The sequence below is a fragment of the Pygocentrus nattereri genome, chromosome 20, assembly GCF_015220715.1.
Source record: "Pygocentrus nattereri isolate fPygNat1 chromosome 20, fPygNat1.pri, whole genome shotgun sequence".
Taxonomy (NCBI): Eukaryota; Metazoa; Chordata; class Actinopteri; order Characiformes; family Serrasalmidae; genus Pygocentrus; species Pygocentrus nattereri.
The window spans coordinates 34,992,547-35,011,281 of NC_051230.1; the positions used below are offsets into that span (position 1 = coordinate 34,992,547).

Here is an 18,735-nt window from a genome sequence, read left to right on the forward strand (position 1 = left end):
TGGGGTTTGTGTGTTTTAATTTTTGTGTTTAGTGATTGAAAAACACTTCTGTTGAACTTTCTGGAACGTATTCAGTGTGTCTGACCCTTACAGTGATTAATATTATAGATAACACAGGGTAAAATGACAGGACTGTAAATGAATGTTGTAGCATTAAGGAGCGATAATGGTTTGATAATTATGTGTAAACAACATTTACTCTGATTCATTTTAGATTCTGTTCCATTTAATGCACGTCTGTATCCACATTTCCTGTAATACACACAGTGCACTGTGTTTACACTTGTGCTTACTGTCTGTTTAACTGCTGAGGAAATAAACAAATGAGTGCTGAAACTTCTGCACAAGACTGTTTCAATCTGTCCTACTTCATTAGCATTTCCCACTTTACTAATCAGAAGCCATAAGAAGCAAGAAACTCAGTTCATTCATAAAGCCCAGTGATTTTCAGCCTTGAAGAGTTCCAGCTCTGTTATTGATGCTCGGCTGCAGCGGTTTCTAGAGTTCACGCTGCAATAAAGAAAAATCTCCAATGAGCATCAGTTCCATGCCTTGTTAATGAGAGGTCAGTGGAGAATGGCCAGACTGGTTCCAGCTGACAGAAAAGCTACGTTAACTCAGATAACCACGCTACACAATTAGTGGTGAGAAGAAAAGCATCTCAGGATGCACAAAACATCAAACCCTGAGGTGGATGGGCTACAACAGCAGAAGACCACGTCAGGTTCCACTTCTGTCAGTCAAGAGTAGAAACCTGAGGCTGTATTCGGCACATACTCAACCAAAACTGGACAGTTGAAGACAAAAAAATGTAGCCTGGTCTGATGAGTCTCGATTTCTGCTGAGGCTCACAGATGGCAGGGTCAGAATTTGGCCCTACACCATGAATCCCTGGACCCAACTTGCTGTGTGTGAGCAGTCCAGGCTGGTGGAGGTGGTGTAATGGGGTAAGGGAACGTTTTCCTGGCCCACTTTGGGCCCAGTAACATTAATTGATCATCGCTTCAGTGCCACAGCTTATTTGAGGATTGTTGCTGACCATGTTTATCCCTTCTTTACCACACTTGTCCATCTTCTAATGGCTACGTCCAGCATGATAATGCACCATGTCATGAAGCAAATGTCTCAAACTTGTTTCATGAACATGATAATGAGTTTAGTGTTATTCAGTGGCCTTCCCACTCATCGGATCTGAATCCAGTGGAACAGCTTTGGGATGTGGTAGAGCAGCAGATTCACAGCATGAACAATCTCCAGGAAATGCACAACACAACTGAGTAAATGTAATTGTTTACTTACTCTTCTGCCTTCGAGTGCATATTTTTGGCAGCCAGGACTTTCTCAGCTAGTGTTTCCTGTCTTCTCTCACAACTCAACTCTACTCTGCACATTGTTCTCAGACCTCCTGTTTATCTTCATGCTGGTCCACCTCCAGCCATGTCTGCTTCTAAGAGTACAAAGATGCCCTAATTTCTGAAAATAAATGAGTGTGTCTGAACACTGAAGCACGTGTGTGTGTATCTTGTTCTAGCGCACTCCCGGAGCTCTGACTCAGAACATCCAGACAGAGGGAGGTTAAGGTGGGATCAGAGAAGGAAAGGAAAAGTGTAAAGTCTGTACTAAAGCTCCAGAACATTCAGAGCTCTGGAGCTGGAGGTCTCACCCACACTCAGCGTTCAGCTCACATCACCCCAAACCTCTCTCAGGTACCTTGGCTACCGAACTGCTCCTTTATAAAATTTTACTACTTACCTTCAGAGCCCTGCAGAACCTCACCCTCCTCTACCCCAGAGAACTGCTGAGCTCTTACACCCCCCTCTCCCTCCCTCTTGCTCTCTCAGGTCTTCCTATAATAACTTACTTGCTGTCCCAGCACCAGACTTTCCACTAAGGAGGGACGTCCTTCAATACCACTGACCCCAAACTCTGGAACTCCCTTCCTCAGTCCCTCCGTGACTGCTCTTCTTTCTCCTCCTTCAGATCTGATCTAAAGACTTAGAAATCCGCACTGTTAACGTTGATCTGTGGAGAAGCATTAGCTTTCTGGTTACTGTGAGCTGGAACGCTCAGACAGACTATCAGTGTTACAAACCTCCCAGTACGCTTGATCAGAACAGCCAGAATCTCCACTGAAATACAGAGATGATGGACAATCGATACCCAGTCCCCCAATTTCAAAAAGGCAGTTATGTTTCACGGTTTTACCTGAAAGAGAGTTTTACATCAAAGGCTGTCTTTATTCTTCATTTCCCACATAGTCACTTTATTTAGGTGCCTTTATACATACAAGCATAGATTTTGCGAGGGAACCATTTATGTTGACCCCTGAGGGGCTCCGTACCGTCTCCACAGCAGAACCACAGATATCCATTCCGAGATGCTGCGCTGTCTGTTGTTCTCTGTGAGGCGATACGTCTGCAGCGCCGCCATGTTGGAGCGGTCAGGATCCGGCTGTGAACAGATTCACTTGCACTGAGAGGCGAAGAGTCTCCGGACTAAATCAGCCACAGCTTCAGTCCAGCTCAGCGCCAGCAGCTACAGTTTCTATACAGTCATTTCTCACATCAGGCCGAGGTTTTTCTCCCGCAGTGGTTTATGAAGTTGATTTTCCAAAATAAAAGTCTTTGTGCATAAAATCTGTTTGGGGAGACTAAACTAGTTAGAGCTTGTGTGCAGGACAGTGATCTGGGGGGTCCGAGGGGGGACAGTGATCTGGGGGGTCCGAGGGGGACAGTGATCTGGGGGTTCCGAGGGGGGACAGTGATCTGGGGGGTCCGAGGGGGGACAGTGATGTGGGGCGTCTCTGCAGCCGCCGTTCTCTGTTGATGCCTCCAGGTACTCAAATCCCCGCCGAGCTTTCGCCGTTGGGACGCGGTCGGCCTCCAATGCAGCCCTTGAACAGGAAACACATGACCGCCACCCCGGAAAGACTGGAAGACTGGAAGACTGATCTTGTTCTGGGAATCCTGTGTGTCATTTCGGGAATTCTGTGTGTCGTTTCGGGAATCCTGTGGGTGTGAGGACCTCATGGACACACAGTGAGTACATGAACTTTGTTTTACACCATTAGACCGGTGAATGACCCATACGAGCCGGACCGCAGAGCCGCAGTACCGTCCTTTCAGCTCCGGCCTGACCAGTAACAACTCACACCTGAGGCAGACCGAGATAGCAGAGCTGTGCTTCGGTACTGAAAAGAACTAAAATATCTCCATAAATACAAATAATATGTTAAAATAATGATAATAATAATGAAATAGCTCCTTTCTTCTTTCAGGAATCCTCCTGTCACAGTGCAGTACGAGCTCTGGGTCACTGTTATGGGTCATTGTACAGGTCAACCTCTGCTAAACAGGATCAACTCCAAAAAAGCTCATCTGAAAAAATATAAACATCTGTTTAAGATATTAAGTCAAGCTTGTCCAATCCTGGTCCTGGAGATCCACCAAGCTAGAGAGTTTAGATCCACCACCCTAGCTCTGATATTCAGACGCTGCTGAAGGCACTGCAGATCTTTCTTAGCTGGATCGGGTGACTTAGATTAGGGGTGAAGCTAAACTCTGCTGAGACACAGATCTCCAGAACCAGGACTGAGCTCCCCTGCTTCACGTGAGTTTAATGGATTGCAGCTGCTCAGGAAGTGAATTCCAGGGCTTTGGGCCTCAGTACTGATTGCTACCAGAGGACCAAATTGCCTGAGAACAAACACATCTGACCATCACGTCATTAAAGTAGAGCCTGGCCAGACCAGGAAGAGACCAGACCAGAAAAACGCTGAAACCTGCATGTAAGAGCCAGTTAAGGGTTAGTTCATTTGTTGTAATGATTTAGTTAAATGGTTAAAATATGGTAAAGATAATTTAATAAGAATTCATGGTAACTGTATTTTCTAAAATGCATAATTTGGTAATGTGGATATTTTAAAGAATTTGTTTATTTATTTATTTATTTATTTGCTGCTTGTGCGTTAAGGTCATATGGCAGCTAGAGACGTGGGAAGCAACACAGTTTTTTGACCGAGCCATATCGAGTCCGATGTACTGTTTATTTTGTGTCTAGAAGTAAACCTTTAAAGGAAGATTCAGGCTCACTCGCGTTTTTCAAATACTGGTTGTTAAACGGACAAGAGAAGAAGAGAACAAATAAGCAGATATCATCAATGTAACTGTGGTTCTCTAAAGGAGTAGAGGGTAGCTAGTTCTCAAAGATTTTACAGCGGGGTCTCAGAACAGACAAGGTAGTGATTAGGACCTTAACTATATGATCTTCATCTGGAATTACAAACGTCTGTTAAGCATGAATTCCTCATATTTTCTGGAATTTAGTGACAAACTAGCTGTTAATACAGTGAAGAGAGAGAAATTCTTCAAATGAACACACATCATATTTTAATATTTGTTCTAAGAAACATGAACAGAAACAGTATAAATAACAATATTTAAAGAAAAAAATCAGGCTCCTGCTAAAAAACGTGTTCCAGCACCTCAAACTAACGGCTGTAGTACTTTCACTGGTTGGCAGTTACAGCTTCAAACTGTCAAAGGTAAGAAATCATTTTCTTTTTTCATCATTGTGGTTTGATGTCGGCCTTTTCCCCTCAGTAAACTGTACTACGTTCTCCAGGGGTACCAGGGTCCTTCTGCTGGACCTGTAATTTTATCGTCCTCCATCCTTTTTTAGAAACAAGTGTTGAGTTTTTCTGGCTGTTTGTGTTTTTGAATGTCCATCTTCTCCCCAGATGCAGTTCTTTACTGATTAAATTAAATTCTTCTCTGATATCTCCCACTGCATCGCTCCATTCATCCCTCCATTCTTCACTCCATTCATCCCTCCATTCTTCACTCCATTCATCCCTCCAGTCATCACTCCATTCTTCACTCCATTCATATTCCTTCAATGGTCTGTAATGCTCTAGTACCATTTGCAGACGAGCAGCTCCATATCATGATGCTCGTATCTTTCTACTTTACGCTCCACCTTTCTTTCTCCAAACATAATGAGCTGAATTATTAATAATAATAATTAATCATAATCATTAACAAAGAGTTCTGTATTTGTTTCATCTGAATATAAAACTATTAAAAGTTCCAGAACATTGTTCTTGATAAAGGCTCCTGTGGAGCAGAGGAGTTGTGTGTGGGGGGTGTAGACTTTCTGTAAAAGTCTGAATTTTAGACCTGCTTCTGAATTTTACTGAACCAGCCAGTTAGCCTTTTAGCCACCTGCTGACCTCATCTAGTTACAGAGAACAGGAAGTGTAAGTGAAGCTGAACAGAGCCTGTTTAGTTTATTCAGTTTAGATCCACAGAGACAATCACCAGTTCTGTAAATGTACCAGTTTAGCTCATTTGAAATGTAGTGCCTGGTCCCCTGTTACCAACCAGTGATGTTCAGCTGGAGATTCTTAGTTTGGCTGCGTTTTATAGACATTAATTTCAGCAATTTTCAACTTTCAGCAATTCATTTAGCTTCTTTTAACTTTAAGAAGAATTAGAGATTTCCTTTTTTAATCAAACAGACTCTTTATGTTCCTTTTATATTTTTCAGGGTCTGTATCAGCTGTTGGTCCAGTGAAGGTGAAGCTTCATGACTCTGCTACTCTGTCCTGCTCTGAGAGATGTTCTGGTTTGGTCAGATGGACTGAGTTCAGTAAACCCACTGATGTTCTGGCTGAGTGTGATCAGACTTCATGTAGATCAGTGAAGGAGGGATATCAGATGATCCATGATCAGTACCTGAAGGGGAATCTCTCTCTCATCATCACTGACGCTGGTTTCAGTAAGAGAGGCTGGTACACGTGTGACTGTGCCAGCAGGGATGTCTGTGATGTTCATCTACAGATTGAGTGTAAGTGTCCAGCTGTTTTCCTCACTGATAGAACAGATTTACATTATTTGATGTTACAGATCAGATCTGCACAGAATTCAGGATGTTTCTGATTGTTTTTCTCTCAGCCTTGAACACTACAGTTGAGATGATGGCCGGTGATTCTCTGATCCTAAGGGTGGACGTATCAGATGCAGTGGACGTGACTTATAACAGCGCAGGTACACCTGGACCATCCAGTGGTCAGATCTGTACAGTGGATGGACCCTCACTACAGTGTAAACCTGAATACACACAGAGATCATCACTCACATCTGGTGTTGAGCTGAGAAGAATGGCTCCATCTGACAGTGGAGTTTATACTGTAATGGACAGCAGGAATAAAGAGGTCATTCACACCTACACAGTGACCGTCCAAGGTATGATTTCAGTGTTTTTCTTTCTCCAAAGTGCATTTAGAGTTTTAACAGCATTCGCCATGTTTTACCAGGCACTGATTCTGTACTGATGTGCTGCTGGTGGTGAACTGAACTGAATTAAGCTGGCAGTGCAAATCAATAAAGAAATGAAACTGAACTACCATCAGGCCTGCTGTGGAGATCTCAGAACTAAGGAGCTGTGATTAGGACCAACCACAGTCAGAGGGAGGTCTCAGAATAATGGAGGGGGTGATTAGGACCAATCAGAGTAAGGGGGAGGTCTCAGAATAATGGAGGTGGTGATTAGGACCAATCACAGTCAGGGGGGTCTCAGAATAATGGAGGGGGTGATTAGGACCAATCACAGTCAGGGGGAGGTCTCAGAATAATGGAGGTGGTGATTAGGACCAATCACAGTCAGGGGGGTCTCAGAATAATGGATGTGGTCATTAGGACCAATCCTAGTCAGGGGTGGTCTCTGTATAATGGAAGTGGTGATTAGGACCAATCACAGCCAGGGAGAGTTCTCAGAATAATGAAGGTCGTGATTAGGACCAATCACAGTCAGGGGGAGGTCTCAGAATAATGAAGGTCGTGATTAGGACCAATCACAGTCAGGGGGAGGTCTCAGAATAATGAAGGTTGTGATTAGGACCAATCACAGTCAGGGGGAGGTCTCAGAATAATGAAGGTCATGATTAGGACCAATCACAGTCAGGGGGAGGTCTCTATAAATCTTCTCTTTGTATAATAATCAGTTTCATATTACTTCTATCAGTCTGATCTTTCATGTAGAACCTGAAGTCTTTCCTAAAGAGTGTTGATCACATTTATCTCCTTTGTTTTATCTCCTACTTTAGATGTACAGCAGAGCTCCATATGGAAGGATGGATATCAGAAAGGAAACAGTGATGGGTATCAGAAGGGAAGTGAAGATGGATATCGTAACGGATTGAGAATTGGAGCAGGGGTTTTTGGGGTCATAGGTCTGGCTCTTGGTGTAATTCTAGGAATGTTCAGTGGGCCTTGGGTGCGTCGTCTAATGGGCTTGTGTGTCCAGATGTTTAGAGGAAAAGATCCCTCAGACAGAAGAAGAGGCGATCCTTCAGGTGTGTTACAAGCTGAAGACGTAGAAAGTGGTGTTGCCCTGGCCAGAGCTCCTCAGCCACAGCTCTGAAGACTAAACAGCTTCTGTAAGTTCACTTTTTCAGAAATGCAACTTCATCTTCTGGGAAAACTTGAAGAAAAAGAAGCTAGACGTGATGATCAGCCACCGGGACTATGTCGGATTTGTTCTGCAACAGTCTCAGTAACTCCTAAACCTCATGAGAGAAGCAGTACTTCAGTCCTCTAAAACAGCTGTCTGAAGAACGTTTCTTCAGTAGGTTTTAGTTTGGGATTAGACCAACGTGTTGTGGGATTTCATCAGTAGTGTGTTCAGTGTTATTCAGGGATTAATGGTAAGAATCAGGAGAGAGTGGCTCAGTCCTTCTAACACTGAAATACTTCGTTCTAATCCCACTTCAAATTTCTGTCCGTCTTTAGCTTCAAATATGTAGAAGATCTTTGATCTTGCCTGGAACAGATTGAGGATTCATGGTTTTATTATAAAGTGAGCGCTCAGTATACCTGCCTGAGTCTCACCCCAGTCCAATCAGCAGCTCAGACACTCAGCTTTCATGCTCTGAAACTGACCCTCCACCCCCAGTAGAGTCAGACAGAACAGAGTGGGACACTGAAGTCCTGTCGTATTGACCGTACTGTGTTCTGCCCAGGACTTCCTCTTTAGGGGGTGTTGTACGGCCATTTGATGTAACTGTTCAAACCTCGAGAACAGAAATGGAGGTGGCGTCTTAAACCCTTCAGCATTAATACAGTTTAATAATGAATAACAATTAAAACAAAGACAATAAATCAAAATAAAACAATTCCCAACAATTCTCACAACTTTTCACCAACAGGTGAGGAGGAGGCGAATGGGAAACTGCTGTAGTGTCTCGGCTCTGCTGCTGGTGCTGTGATGTCTTTGACTGTACAAAGATATTTAACCTTTAATTGATTTGATATCAGAAAATGATATTAATGCCACTTAAAACAGAACATACTTTGTTAAAATAAGATGGGAACTAGAGTTTTACTTAAAACATAATTCCATCTTCAAAAAACTTCTGATGAGACGACTCTGCTCCACATACAGTAAACGGAACAAGACATTCTAAACAATTCTTATTTATTTAAACACGTTACACTGGCTGTGGAAAACTGTTCAATTATTTTGCACCTCACAGGTTTAATTTCACTGCTACTGATCCTGATTTTAAGCTTGGCTTTTCGTTGTGTAGTAATTTTCTGTAGTGTGAGATTTTGAGCTGCTGCTTCTTGGTCTTCAGCTGTATGTTCTGAGCAGCTCTTTAACAAAGGCCTTTTTGCTGAACTGTAGCTGCTGTAATGCCAAAGGTCCTTTCAGACCAGAGCGTGTTGAGCTTCCTCTGAATGTAGCTCTGCTTTCAGAGCACAGACAAAGCCTTTAAACACATGAACGCTGGTTATTAACTAAACACTACTGGAATCTACTGGACGCACTGTTATTAAAGATGCTACTGTATATAATATAATGTGCATGTAGGTGAAACGCCTCTAAAAACTCAAGGGACAAAATCCAGAAAGAGGTGGTCTAAAAATGGTGGTCTACCTCCATTAAAACAATATTTGAGCCTTTTCCATGTTCAAATGTTTCCTTTCACCTCCTGATGCTGTAATAAACGAGCTAAAAGGAGAACCGGACTCTGATGGTACTAAGACTCTGCTTTAAGTTCGGCTCTTTAGCCTCGTACACTAAACCTGTAGGAGGAATCCTGGGTGTGATCTTAGACTGAGCTCTGTTTAATGGAAACACAGTCGCTAAAGTAGCTTTTTATCATGTGAGAAAAACTGTTAAAGTTCAGCTTTTCTAACTTTTTAGGAGAGACTTTAAAGTCCTGCTGCTGTTTTTAAAGAGCTACATGACCGTAAAGCTCCTGAATGTCTGTTTATGATCTTAGATCTGCAGAATAATCATAACAATCTTGTTTCTTGTGTTACTGTTACACATTATCATCTGTCTGTAAAACACTGTAGAGCTGCCAGTGCATGAAAAATACAGTATGGATAAAATATATTGCATTTTTATTATTATTATTATTATTATTATTATTATTACTATTATTACAGTGGAAGGGGTTTGTGGGGTTTGTGTGTTTTAATTTTTGTGTTTAGTGATTGAAACTGATGCACTGTGTTTACACTTGTGCTTACTGTCCGTTTAACTACTGATGAAATAAACAAATGGGTGCTAAAACTTCTGCACAAGACTGTTTCAATCTGTCCTACTTCATTAGCATTTCCCACTTTACTAATCAGAAGCTATAAGAAGCAAGAAACTCAGTTCATTCATAAAGCCCAGTGATTTTCAGCCTTGAAGAGTTCCAGCTCTGTTATTGATGCTCAGCTGCAGCGGTTTCTAGAGTTCACGGTGAAATAAAGAAAAATCTCCAATGAGCATCAGTTCCATGCCTTGTTAATGAGAGGTCAGTGGAGAATGGCCAGACTGGTTCCAGCTGACAGAAAAGCTACGTTAACTCAGATAACCACGCTACACAATTAGTGGTGAGAAGAAAAGCATCTCAGGATGCACAAAACATCAAACCCTGAGGTGGATGGGCTGCAACAGCAGAAGACCACGTCAGTTTCCACTTCTGTCAGTCAAGAGTAGAAACCTGAGGCTGTATTCGGCACATACTCAACCAAAACTGGACAGTTGAAGACAAAAAAATGTAGCCTGGTCTGATGAGTCTCGATTTCTGCTGAGGCTCACAGATGGCAGGGTCAGAATTTGGCCCTACACCATGAATCCCTGGACCCAACTTGCTGTGTGTGAGCAGTCCAGGCTGGTGGAGGTGGTGTAATGGGGTAAGGGAAAGTTTTCCTGGCCCACTTTGGGCCCAGTAACATTAATTGATCATCGCTTCAGTGCCACAGCTTATTTGAGGATTGTTGCTGACCATGTGTATGTGTCTCTTGTTCTAGCGCACTCCCGGAGCTCTGACGGAGAACATCCAGACAGAGGGAGGTTAAGGTGGGATCAGAGAATAAAGGAAAAGTGTAAAGTCTGTACTAAAGATCCAGAACATTCAGAGCTCTGGAGCTGGAGGTCTCACCCACACTCAGCGTTCAGCTCACATCACCCCAAACCTCTCTCAGGTACCTTGGCTACCGGACCGGTCCTTTATAAAATTTTACTACTTACCTTCAGAGCCCTGCAGAACCTCACCCTCCTCTACCCCAGAGAACTGCTGAGCTCTTACACCCCCCTCTCCCTCCCTCTCGCTCTCTCAGGTCTTCCTATAATAACTTACTTGCTGTCCCAGCACCAGACTTTCCACTAAGGAGGGATGTCCTTCCGCGCTGTCTGTTGTTCTCTGTGAGGTGATACGTCTGCAGCGCCGCCATGTTGGAGCGGTCAGGATCCGGATGTGAACAGATTCACTTGTACTGAGAGGCGAAGAGTCTCTGGACTAAATCAGCCACAGCTTCAGTCCAGCTCAGCGCCAGCAGCTACAGTTTCTATACAGTCATTTCTCACATCAGGCCGAGGTTTTTCTCCCGCAGTGGTTTATGAAGTTTATTTTCCAAAATAAAAGTCTTTGTGCATAAAATCTGTTTGGGGAGACTAAACTAGTTAGAGCTTGTGTGCAGGACCGTGATCTGGGGGGTCCGAGGGGGGACCATGATCTGGGGGGTCCGAGGGGGACAGTGTTTTAGTGGGGTTCGAGGGGGAGCAGTGATCTGGGGGGTCCGAGGGGGACAGTGTTTTGGGGGGGTCTGAGGGGGTACAGTGATGTGGGGCGTCTCTGCAGCCACCGTGCGCTTCTCTGTTGATGCCTCCAGGTACTCGAATCCCTGCCGAGCCTTTGCCGCCGGGACGCGGTCGGCCTCCAATGCAGCCCTTGAACAGGAAACACATGACCGCCACCCCGGAAAGACAGGAAGACTGGAAGACTGATCTTGTTTTGGGAATCCTGTGTGTTATTTCGGGAATCCTGTGTGTCGTTTCGGGAATCCTGTGTGTCATTTCGGGAATCCTGTGTGTCGGTTCGGGAATCCTGTGTGTGTGAGGACCTCATGGACACACAGTGAGTACATGAACTGTTTTTTACACCATTAGACCGGTGAATGACCCATACGAGCCGGACCGCAGAGCCGCAGTACCGTCCTTTCAGCTCCGGCCTGACCAGTAACGACTCACACCTGAGGCGGACCGAGATAGCAGAGCTGAGCTTCGGTACTGAAAAGAACTAAAATATCTCCATAAATACAAATAATATGTTAAAATAATGATAATAATAATGAAATAGCTCCTTTCTCATTGTTCTCAAGTCTCACGCTTTGAGCATGTGACACACGCACCTCAGCGAGTTCACACGCCACACATGCTATTTCTCATTCTTGATTTTTTTTTTCTACAAACGAGTCACAGCCACTGGTCACAGCGCTTCTGTGCTCAGAGAAGTTACCCAGTTACCACACCCTATTCAGTGTCAGGCGCGGAGAGCTGTCCGATTCGGTTCTGACTAACACACGTCGGTGAACGGCTGAAGGAGAACGGCACCACTGGAGCCTGACGAGGTTTTAAATGTTCGTTTAGTCAGAGATTAGTCAGAGATATTTATAGGGTCTTTCTGGGTATTATAGGGTAGAATAACTCTGGTTTAGTCACCTTAGATCTGTCATGAACATGGACACGTTTTAACCGTTTGTTGTTTATTTAGAATGTCAGGGAAGAAACAGTTTGTTTGTTTTTTTCTTGCCTGTACTTGTACCTGTTTGTACTTTTAATTATGTCATAGAATAAACTGTGAAATTTGATCAAATCAAACTTGTTCTCTTTTAAGTTGAACACACTTGGAGGGTCAGTGGGCCGTTGGGTCGATGGGTGACCCACCCCCCCCCAAAAAAAAAAAATTTCACTCCCACCAAACCTAAAAACTTGAGAGCCCTGCTGTTATGGGTCATTGTACAGGTCAATCTCTGCTAAACAGGATCAACTCCAAAAAAGCTCATCTGAAAAAAATATAAACATCTGTTTAAGATATTAAGTCAAGCTTGTCCAATCCTGGTCCTGGAGATCCACCAAGCTGGAGAGTTTAGATCCACCACCCTAGCTCTGATATTCAGACGCTGCTGAAGGCACTGCAGATCTTTCTTAGCTGGATCGGGTGACTTAGATTAGGGGTGAAGCTAAACTCTGCTGAGACACAGATCTCCAGAACCAGGACTGAGCTCCCCTGCTTCACTTGAGCTTAATGGATTGCAGCTGCTCAGGAAGTGAATTCCAGGGCTTTGGGCCTCAGTACTGATTGCTACCAGAGGACCAAAGTACCTGAGAACAAACACATCTGACCATCACGTCATTAAAGTCGAGCCTGGCCAGGAAGACGTTTAACGCTCTCATGCATGAATTATAATAAACTCAGTCAGGATTTTTTTACTAAGTGTTTTTATACATCCTTAGGGATGTAAAACAAGGTTTGAAAAAAAAAATTCTATCTTTATTCCATAAAGAAATATTTAACTGTCCACGCAAGTGTACTTCATGCATTTTGTATTGTAAAAAACATCAATGTAATAACTTGGTAGTTATATAGGTATAATTTGTAATTTAGTTATACAGTTGTAATATCGTATTCTGTTGGAATGGTGGTTCCTCCATATTCTCTCACAGTAACTTATAGCATGTATCATATTTCCTGTCAAAACATCCTTGTTGCTCATTTCTGAGACTATTTTCTATGATAGTTGCCAAAGCATCCGGGGCACAAAGCTACAAGTCACTGCATGCAGCATCTTGGCATCTGCTGGCATTTTTTGCTTCCTTGAGCTGGGGCCAGTGGTTTCCAGGGGTATACTGGATCTCAGGGGGGGGCCTTAGACACTGCTCTCCGTTTTGCCCGTGGTGGAGTGGCACTGGGTCTGCCTCTGGTGTGTATTTTCATGGATCCTGCATTGATGATAAGAGCACGAGCTATTGACGCCTTGAAGTGCAGCAGATCCTTTGCTTCATTTCCAGACATTCTATAAAGGAGCCAGGCATTCACAGTTGTGACATCAAGGAAGTGAAAGAACACTCTTATGTACCACCGTTTGTTTCTGCGTCGGTGTGGATACATGGCAACACATTGATCCATGAGATCTACTCCACCCATATGCTGATTGTACAACTTCACGGAAAATGGCCTTTGGATGTTGAGCAATTGCTTCTCTTTTTTGCTCCATCTCTGTGCAACATCTGTTGGGGACAGGCCGGTGCAGGAAGAGGCCATGTGAATAACTGAACTATCCAACCAGCGGGTGATAGTGATGTTTTGTGCATTGGTCTCTGTCCCAGAGACAGATCCTCTTCCTTCTTGCTTCATGTGCTTTTCTCTTTTCAGCTTTTCTTGTGCTCCATGGAGCCTGTTGCTTCTACATGTGCCAGTGCCATAGATCCCTTGGTGTTCCAGTGCCTGAAGGAGGGGAATGGTGCAAAAGAAATTGTCAAAAAACACCTTGTGTTTCTTGTCCTGAATGTCTTGACAAAGGCGCATGACTACATCTCCAGCCATTCCCAGCTGACTGATCTCACCTCGTCCCCCAGCTGGACCTTGATAGGGTTCAAAGTTGTACATATACCCAGAGGATCCTGCTCGCACCCACACTTAATTCCCCAGGGCTTGGGTTTTTTGGGGACATATTGTTTGATAGACAGGCGTCCCTTGTAGGGAATCATCATCTCATCGACCGACTGAAATTCTTCTGGGTCAAGTGCTGATTGGAAGGTTTCCTTGAGTGCATCCAAGACTGGTCTGATTTTGACAGCATTTTTGGGGCCCAGTGAGTAGTTGTCAACAAAGTGCATGTAACTAAGAATTTGCTCGAACCTGTTCACTGGCATTGCATTGGCTATCAGTTCAAGACGAAGTCCTGTCTCTGATGACCAGTACATTCTGGATCTAGGATATCTGACATATGACATTACCATATTGATTCCAAGAAATGTTTTGAACTCCTCTGAGGTCAATGCCAGCTTCTCTTTTCCTTTCTGGACAGAGTAAAGGTTTGTATTGTGTACAATGTCATTGATCATATCCTGGGTGAAAAGATGCATGAAGAAACCTATTGGATCTGCACCCTCAACATTCATCTTGCTCTCTCCTAAGAAAGGAGGCAGGTCTCCCTCAAAGTGGTTATCCTTAGCTTTCCAGATATTTCTGACACTCTTTTCTTTTGCTTTTTTCCCCTGGGCCCTGGAAGGTGGTCCCTCAGGTTCAACAGCCTTATCTTCTTCATCAGCTTCATCTCCTTCCTCAGCCTCAACTCCCTCAGCAACATTTCCAGACTCCTCACCTTCACTATCACTGCTTGAACCTACTTTTCTGCTTGCACCTGTCTGTACTGGCAGCCATTCCTCATCACTGCTACCAGAAGCACAGTCTTCCTCACTTGAGTTTGGAAACTCCTCTATTACCCTGTATGCCTGTTTTTTTGGGCTCTACAAAAAATAAGGATTTAAAGAAAAAAAACTCAAATTACATTATAAAAACATAAAGAAGTTGATTTACAGCCAAAACAGTAAAGCATATGAATTATTTTCAAGAACAACATTGGTAGTAATTGACATTGCATTAAAGTTGAAACATAGCTAGTGATGCATGATGTACAATTGAGTGGACAGATTATTCATCTGCATTTCCTCCAAATGTAAAATAAAAATTTCGAAAATCTTTACATAATATGTCACCTTAGATGTTAATTGATGTAATTATATTTTTTTAACCTGCAATGGTATCTTTTTATAGAAGGTAGAAACAGAAATAGCCAAGGTGTTTGGTCTTTCTCCCTGTCTGTCAGCCATCTTGGTTTCACTGACTATTTTTCCCCATTGCAAAGACTAGCCAATGGGATTTTTTTGTATAGGATGATGCAATAGCTTCCACTAGAGTGGACTATATGCAGCAGTGCCCAAAATTGCAAGCATATATAGAGAAAAAACACTTTTAAACAGCTGTACACTGTAGTGACCTCTATTCATGAAAGGGTTAAAACCAGTAAAGAGTTTAGAAATGAACTCTGAAAGACGCTGGGAACCAGTGGACTAATGGGCGTTCTGGTGTAATGTGGTCCCTGCTTCCACTTCAGTCCAAGTTCAGTGCTGCTGCTGCTCAGCGCTGGATGCTGCCTCAGTGAGCTGTGACTCAGGTTTAGATGTTCATCAATGTCCTGATCTGTCTATTTGTGATGTGAAGGTCATGAGAATGTAGTAAATCTCAGACACAGTATAATAACACACTGAATACGGAGAAGAGCCGCCCTGCAGAACAGAACGGCTTCGGTCCAGTTGCAGTTTTGTGTTGAACATTTGCTGCATATTTGAATTTCTCTACTCGATTTCACATGAAATGAATGTGCAAAACGCTGAAACCTGCATTTCCCCTCCTGAGAAGAAAAGAACAAATAAGCAGATATCATCAATGTAACTGTGGTTCTCTAAAGGAGTAGAGGGTAGCTAGGATAGAGGGGAGATGAAGCAGATGCCTGTAACCTTTTCTGCCATCGTCTCAGTGATAAAACTCAAACTGTTTAATTGGGTTCTCTGCATTTTAGCTTTTAAGTTATGTTGCCATTCTGTGAAGCTCAGGAACAATATAAAGCCGGCAAAATGGGCACAGGAATAAGGTGGAGAGTAAGTTCTGTTCTGGAAATGTCAGAGAGGCTTGGAGGGGATTAACCAGCGGGAAAGAGACTAAATATCCACTACAGCATCGTCCAGCAGGCTGGCTGAGGACGTAACTATCTAATGTAGCAGATTTGATCAGATCAGCCTAAATGATGGACTTAGGTCATTAATGAGTCTGTGGAATTCTCCTGAAGGCCAGTCTGGACCTGGTACTGATGGTGTGTTTGTGTGTCTGTAGGTCAGTCATGAAGTCCTGCAGTCGTGATCTCTGGATCCGTTTCCTGATCCTGATCCTGATCATTATCTTTTTGTTCACTACTGGTTAGTACTGCACCATCACTCCTTTAAGACGTTCTCAAAGATTTTACAGCGGGGTCTCAGAACAGACAAGGTAGTGATTAGGACCAATCACAGTCTCAGAATAATGAAGGTGGAGATTACGACCAATACCAGTCAACGGGAGGTCTCAGAACAGACAAGGTGGTCATTAGTACCTTAACTTATATATGATCTACTAGGTACAAACCCTTTATAAACAGTGTACTAACTGATTAAAAACCTTTTCTAGAGATGCACACTAGAGAATTTACTTATAAACAGGGTCTACTAACGTGGTCTATGAATATGCGTTATAGTGTTTTATATAAAATGGTATATTTTATATAGCACATCATTCACGTTCAAAATCTGAAGATCACAGGAAACAAGTACTGTGGTCTAAATGAAAATATGAGTGCAGGTCCAAACAGGAGAAAATCAGCCACAGTATGTTTAGGCCCATGCTAGACTAAACAAACATGATCTTCATCTGGAATTACAAACGTCTGTTAAGCATGAATTCCTCATATTTTCTGGAATTTAGTGACAAACTAGCTGTTAATACAGTGAAGAGAGAGAAATTCTTCAAATGAACACACATCATATTTTAATATTTGTTCTAAGAAACATGAACAGAAACAGTATAAATAACAATATTTTAAAAAAAATCAGGCTCCTGCTAAAAAACGTGTTCCAGCACCTCAAACTAACGGCTGTAGTACTTTGACTGGTTGGCAGTTACAGCTTCAAACTGTCAAAGGTAAGAAATCATTTACTTTTTTCATCATTGTGGTTTGAACTTCATTCAATGTGGAATTCATTTAGCTTCTTTTAACTTTAAGAAGAATTAGAGATTTCCTTTTTTAATCAAACAGACTCTTTATGTTCCTTTTATATTATTCAGGGTCTGAATCAGTGAACGGTCCAGTGAAGGTGAAGCTTCATGACTCTGCTACTCTGTCCTGCTCTGAGAGATGCTCTGGTTTAGCGAGATGGACTGTGTTCCACAAACGCAGTGACACTCTGGCTGAGTGTGATCAGACTTCATGTAGATCAGTGAAGGAGGGATATCAGATGATCCATGATCAGTACCTGAAGGGGAATCTCTCTCTCATCATCACTGACGCTGATTTCAGTAAGAGAGGCTGGTACACGTGTGACTTTGCCAGCAAGGACATCTGTGATGTTCATCTACAGATTGAGCGTAAGTGTCCAGCTGTTTTCCTCACTGATAGAACAGATTTACATTATTTGATGTTACAGATCAGATCTGCACAGAATTCAGGATGTTTCTGATTGTTTTTCTCTCAGCCTTGAACACTACAGTTGAGATGATGGCCGGTGAATCTCTAATCCTAAGGGTGGACGTATCAGATGCAGTGGACGTGATTTATAACAGCACAGGTACACCTGGACCATCCAGTGGTCAGATCTGTACAGTGGATGGACCCTCACTACAGTGTAAACCTGAATACACACAGAGATCATCACTCACATCTGGTGTTGAGCTGAGAAGAATGAGTCCATCTGACAGTGGAGTTTATACTGTAATGGACAGCAGGAATAAAGAGGTCATTCACACCTACACAGTGACCGTCCAAGGTATGATTTCAGTGTTTTTCTTTCTCCAAAGTGCATTTAGAGTTTTAACAGCGTTCGCCATGTTTTACCAGGCACTGATTCTGTACTGATGTGCTGCTGGTGGTGAACTGAACTGAATTAAGCTGGCAGTGCAAATCAATAAAGAAATGAAACTGAACTACCATCAGGCCTGCTGTGGAGATCTCAGAACTAAGGAGCTGTGATTAGGACCAACCACAGTCAGGGGGAGGTCTCAGAATAATGGAGGGGGTGATTAGGACCAACCATAGTCAGGGGGAGGTCTCAGAACTAAGGAGCTGTGATTAGGACCAACCACAGTCAGAGGGAGGTCTCAGAATAATGGAGGGGGTGATTAGGACCAACCACAGACAGGGGGAGGTCTCAGAATAATGGAGGTGGTGATTAGGACGAATCCCAGTCAGGGGGAGGTCTCAGAATAATGGAGGTGGTGATTAGGACCAATCACAGCCAGGGAGAGTTCTCAGAACAGACAAGGTGGTGATTAGGACCAATCACAGTCAGGGGGAGGTCTCAGAATAATGGAGGTTGTGATTAGGACCAATCACAGTCAGGGAGAGTTCTCAGAATAATGGAGGTGGTGATTAGGACCAATCACAGCCAGGGAGAGTTCTCAGAATAATGGAGGTGTTGATTAGGACCAATCACAGCCAGGGGGAGGTCTCAGAACAGACAAGGTGGTGATTAGGACCAATCACAGTCATGGGGAGGTCTCAGAACAGACAAGGTGGTGATTAGGACCAGTCACAGTCAGTGGTAGGTCTCAGAATAATGGAGGTGGTGATTAGGACCAATCACAGC

General features: G+C 43.3%; 1 protein-coding gene across 1 annotated transcript in view; it reads left to right on the top strand.

The window, feature by feature from the left end:
- Positions 1-18,735, top strand: part of LOC119261787 — a 58,861-nt gene that overhangs the window by 29,120 nt on the left and 11,006 nt on the right. The window contains exon 3 of the mRNA XM_037531525.1: positions 17,219-17,518. Within this exon, the coding sequence (XP_037387422.1) occupies positions 17,389-17,518 (130 nt within the window). The 5' untranslated portion in view covers positions 17,219-17,388. The remainder of the gene's footprint in view (positions 1-17,218; positions 17,519-18,735) is intronic.